This window comes from Genypterus blacodes, unplaced genomic scaffold, assembly GCF_046128005.1.
Source record: "Genypterus blacodes isolate CSIRO-AG114 ecotype Tasmania unplaced genomic scaffold, CSIRO-AGI_Gbla_v1 ptg000052l_1, whole genome shotgun sequence".
Taxonomy (NCBI): Eukaryota; Metazoa; Chordata; class Actinopteri; order Ophidiiformes; family Ophidiidae; genus Genypterus; species Genypterus blacodes.
This window is the reverse complement of record NW_027466864.1, coordinates 6,082,501-6,087,091: the sequence shown is the minus strand read 5'-3', so window position 1 is coordinate 6,087,091 and position 4,591 is coordinate 6,082,501. Positions and strand designations below refer to the sequence as shown.

Genomic DNA, 4,591 nt, shown 5'->3' with positions numbered 1-4,591 from the left:
AACTGGATCGCCACGCCCATATTATGACTTCTAATGAAACATGAGAAACTCCAGCCTTTAATCATAAACGCTGATATCTCCAGGGACGCAACACTGTGGAAATGTTCTATGTCAAGAAGCCTAGTGACTCACACACACACACACACAAATAAAAACACACACACACACACACACACACACGCACACAACCACACACGCACATCCACTCCAGCTGTGCGTAAAGGCGCAGTGCGCGCAAAAGTTGCGTTCAAAGACCCGCGTCGCACAATGGCAAATCACTGGGAAATCTGCAGGGTCGCTCACAGTGTCGGCATCTGAAACGATCCAGCGGCGGGCGACACCAGACGGACACATTTATCTGTTTTTAATCAAACACAGACTCATTTAATTTGGGATAGTTTTGTGTTTCTAAATCCCTGTGGTTTTGCGCACACTGGCACCTTTGCGATGAGGATAGTTGCACTTGTTCTCATTGCGCTCCTGCTTCTGTCAAATGTCTTCAGCCAAGAAATGGACTTGGACAGATGGAGAGGAGGCGTCGAAGAGGTAAGATTGATATAAACAGAAACATTTGGCATTTGGTATTTCACCAATTTTAATGTGAACACAAATGCTTGACTGAATGAATTGAATGATAGTTTCTTCCAGATGTGCAGTTTGTGTGTATGTGTATATGTACTTGTCCGAGTGAAAGATTGTATAAATTAGAATGTTTAACGCTTAATTGTATTTTGTTATTATTGAACTATAAAGTAAAACTATCCAGTGAAGCACACAATAATGATTCTTGATCATTCTATTGAGTTATGGGAGTTATGACCGCATGTTTATAGGTGAATATTAAACGTATCTCCTCTCTGTCTCTGTCCCTCTCAGAGCCTACAGGACATGTTAGTGAGGATGAGCAGGAAACCAAACCCACGGCAGTATCTCGGCCTGATGGGGAAGAAATCCTCCGGTAAATTAATTTGATGATGATGATGATTTATGAGTAAATAAAAATATATTTGAAATGTATTGTATGTTGTAATCTCAGATAATATCCAGGTGTAATGACATCACCCCCCTCTCTCTCTCTCTCTCTCTCTTTAAACAGCAAGAACGCAGCTGGCGCGTAAACGTGAGTCTCCCCTCTTTTCAACTTGTAGGGGTTTGACTGATTTACATCGTGTTTAAATTCACATGACACTGTATGTTTGATCAGATCTCATCTTCTCATTCTCAGGTCACAAATTCCAAACCTTTGTGGGTCTGATGGGTAAAAGAAGCTTTGAGGATTGAGGTAGGATGCGTGAAGCACAAACACTGGAAATGGAATAACTGGAATTTAGAAGATGACCTCACTAACATCTGGTCTGATCCCTGCAGGAGCTCTCTGGACATCACAGAAGACTCAAGAATGTTTTGTCGTCATGTTTAAAATGTCAGAATACGGTTTTGTTGTCAGTCTCATTGTTTTACAGGAGAATATAAAAAGAATGAAGTTCTTATCGTTGTCGCCGGGGCTGACATGTGGTCAAGTGTGCCATCTAGTGGCGACATGGAGTAGTGACCACAGTCAAAAGAGCGTCTGTATGAAATGTAACATTAATATCGTGAATGTTTGCCATTACCTCAGTGTTTCTGTAATGAACCCACGTGACTCCTCCGTATCATCACAGGTTTATTAAGTGACTTTGTACAATACAAATGAAAAATAAAATTAAAAATACAGAGATGGAGTACATAGCCAAAGCAAAATGCGGTGTCGACTCTTCATTTCCCACTGATGTATTCCCGCAGAGACTCTTATTGTTATTGTTGCGTCCAGCATCACTGTTACATACGTTACTGACGCTGCTGTCAAATCTCTGAGGATTCTCTAAACATACAAAAGAAGTTATTACTTCAGCTGGCTCGGTATATATAAAAATAAACTAAAGTGAAATATAACAATTATGACATTATAAATGGTGGTCCAAGGCTAAACACAGAGGGAGAGAAAGCGTTACATTTCAGAGAAAACAAGCTTTTTTTTTTTTTAAATCTATAAAAAGGCCCAAGGTGCATTTGTTTTGTTTTCCATATTTTCGGGGACACCGTTTTTTATTTTTTTGGCGAAGTCTAAAGAAAAACAGGAAAAACGAGTGAATGCCTTGTCCTCTTCTTACATCGACACGTCGGCAAGGGTTAAACTCATCTACGCGTGTTAGACCTGTAAACAAGCATAGAACCTGATTGTACAACGGTTAGACAAACTTCATGTGGAGTTTCTTTTGTTTTCCATAAAACTGTACACTTCAGTCGTTTCATAGCAACCAAGGGAGGGAAAGAGAGCAGCAGTCTGGGGGGAATTCAGTTATAATAATAACAATAATAATAATAATAATAATAATATGGGTTTGGCCTCTCTAAAATGGGGTTAAAGTTTATTCTGTCATGAAGGTTAACACATTCGTTGATGAGGAAGAGTCCCGAGGCAGCAGGGAGCTCTGTGGCAGCGGCTCTGAAAGTACATGCAGACCCCCCAACCCCTCCTCCCCCTCACCCAGCCCTCACACACCCCACACGCTCCCTGTACGCCATCTAGTGGCTGGGAGCAGGACCGCATCTGTGCTGGCAGGGAGGGAAGAGGAAGAGGAGGAAGATGAGAGGGAAGGATTGGGAAGGAAAGGGTGAGGAGGGTGAGGGTTCAGTGCCACACACTGGTGTCCTGACTGGCAACGTTGGCAAACAATAGTAACTTTAGTCGGGGCGGTCCTGCCAGCTGAGTCTAGAAGATCTTGCCTTTCTTCTTGTTTTTCTCCAGAGTCCTGCAGAGGCGACACACACACACACACACACACGTTGACATGACTGTGACTCTGTGCTGACGGCGTGCAGCTGCCCAGCAGGGAGCCGGTCGTACCTGGAGGCGTCCAGCTTCTGCTGCTCCAGGCGCTGCTGGACCTCCCAGTTGGCTCTCTCCTCCTCAAACACGCGTCTCTTCTCCTCCAGCTCCTTGTGCTGGGCCTCCAGGTTTTTCTTCATCTGCTCGTGACGTCGCTGAAGCTGAGGAGGGGAGAACAAAGAGTGTGTGAGTGGCTGTATGAGTGTGTGTGTGTGTGTGTGTGTGTGTGTTCAGTTTGCTGGTTCCTATTTCTGTTTCTCTATTTACACACAGGTGATTGTGACATTATGTTTGTCATGAAAACACCACTTGTATTTCTCATTGCAGTGTGTGTGTGTGTGTGTGTGTGTGTGTGTGTGTGTGTGTGTGTGTGTGTGTGTGTGTGTGTGTGTTACCTCTGCTTCAGAGTCTTTAAGCTTCTGCACTTTCTCCTTGACTTTCATCTCGAACACTTGCTCCATCTCCATCTCCATCTTCTTCATCTTAGCCACATGCTCTCGCCTCTCCTCCTCCATCTGGGCCAGAGGACTCCTACACACACACACACACACACACACACCACACACACACAGATGAGCTCTACACTTCATCATCAGCGCTGACAGATTCATCAGTATGTTGACACAGTCTGAACTTTAACGCCGCCCCGTCACCGTGGCTCAACCTTCATTACTTCAGAACCACAGCAGAACCTCACAGCATCGGGGCGTCGAAGTGGAAACACAAAGGGAGGAAAGAGAAGGACGGGAACAGATCTAACTGTCGGGATGGAATCAGAGTATGTGGGTCAAACAGCTGAACACACACACACACACAGACGCATGTGTCGGGGCGACGTTACACCTCGTTCCACCAAGAGAAAGACAAAGAGCAGGAGGGAAACAAACAGGGAGAAGCTTCAGGATGGGCCGGCTCCGTCAGATCTGTGAGGAGGAGAGGAGAAGAGGAGCACGGGGAGCAGAGGAGAGCCGGGTTAGGTGTTAGTAGTGCCGTCGCTGTGGGAACACACAGGCCTGCCGTGGGGACGTGTGGGAGGGAGCTCACCTGGCGTTAAGGAGTTTAGTTTAACGGGAAAATTCCTGAAAAGCACCTGGCAGGCCGAACACACGACCGCAGCTTCCTGTCACGCTGTTTGTTGACTTCATAAGTAAACAAACGCTTGGTTTCATTCTTTCTCGTCCTTACACACACTGCCTGCTGGCTCCTATTAGCAGCTGGGTCGGCCTCAGGCTGAACACGAGCGACAGGTGGGCGCCGACGGAAACAAAGGAAGGAGGCGGCACCAGAGACTCCTGACGCCTCGGGGGTACGACGGTGCGAGATTGTAGCTGCGGCTGCTTGACCTGTAATCGCCGGTGGCAACCTCCTAACGTCCCACGAGCAGGTGAGGAACCCGAGCTGGGCCGATAGCAGCGGAGAGAGAAGTGGAAGCCGTTCCGTTCACAGCCATCAGACTCTAAGTGTGGATGTTAGTTTTCAATGTTCCCGGGTGTTTGGTATTTTTAAGCGTACGTCCTGGAATCATCTACTGACAGGGGAGGAGGAAGAAGGAGGAGGAGGGGGAGGGGGAGGGAAAGGAGGAGGAGGAGGGGGCAGCAGACCCTCGTTCACAGGGAGGACAGAGGAACGCCCCCAGAGGTGCAGCGGAAAGAAGAGGAAAGAAAGGAAAAGGGTGGAAAAATATATAAATGGATCACTTACATTCCGTCAACTGTGTCAAGT

At 46.5% G+C, this 4,591-nt stretch overlaps 2 protein-coding genes across 4 annotated transcripts in view; one reads left to right on the top strand and one right to left on the bottom strand.

Moving 5' to 3' along the window:
- The first annotated feature begins 234 nt into the window (after positions 1 to 234).
- On the top strand, positions 235 to 1,521 carry LOC143000824 (protachykinin). Its single transcript, XM_076150259.1, has 5 exons — positions 235 to 546; positions 877 to 958; positions 1,097 to 1,120; positions 1,226 to 1,282; positions 1,369 to 1,521. Exons 1-4 carry the CDS (start codon positions 448 to 450, stop codon positions 1,279 to 1,281), a joined length of 261 nt encoding a protein of 86 aa, XP_076006374.1. The 5' UTR covers positions 235 to 447; the 3' UTR covers position 1,282; positions 1,369 to 1,521.
- A 129-nt stretch (positions 1,522 to 1,650) lies between these two features.
- septin7b (septin 7b) overlaps positions 1,651 to 4,591 on the bottom strand; it is a 12,901-nt gene continuing 9,960 nt past the window's right edge. For 2 of the 3 annotated variants that reach the window (XM_076150257.1, XM_076150256.1), the window contains exons 11-14: positions 4,571 to 4,591; positions 3,265 to 3,400; positions 2,888 to 3,030; positions 1,651 to 2,792 (exon numbers count right to left, since the gene is read on the bottom strand). In XM_076150257.1, coding sequence (XP_076006372.1) covers positions 2,753 to 2,792; positions 2,888 to 3,030; positions 3,265 to 3,400; positions 4,571 to 4,591 — 340 coding nt within the window. In that variant the 3' untranslated portion in view covers positions 1,651 to 2,752. The remainder of the gene's footprint in view (positions 2,793 to 2,887; positions 3,031 to 3,264; positions 3,401 to 4,570) is intronic. The other variant, XM_076150258.1, reaches the window with a different exon arrangement.

Coding starts and splice junctions, on each gene's coding strand:
- LOC143000824 (XM_076150259.1), top strand. CDS start 448: ATGAGGATAGTTGCACTTGTTCTCATTGCGCTCCTGCTTCTGTCAAAT. Junction 959..1,096: donor GATGGGGAAGAAATCCTCCG/GTAAATTAATTT, acceptor CTCTTTAAACAG/CAAGAACGCAGCTGGCGCGT. Junction 1,121..1,225: donor AACGCAGCTGGCGCGTAAAC/GTGAGTCTCCCC, acceptor TCTCATTCTCAG/GTCACAAATTCCAAACCTTT.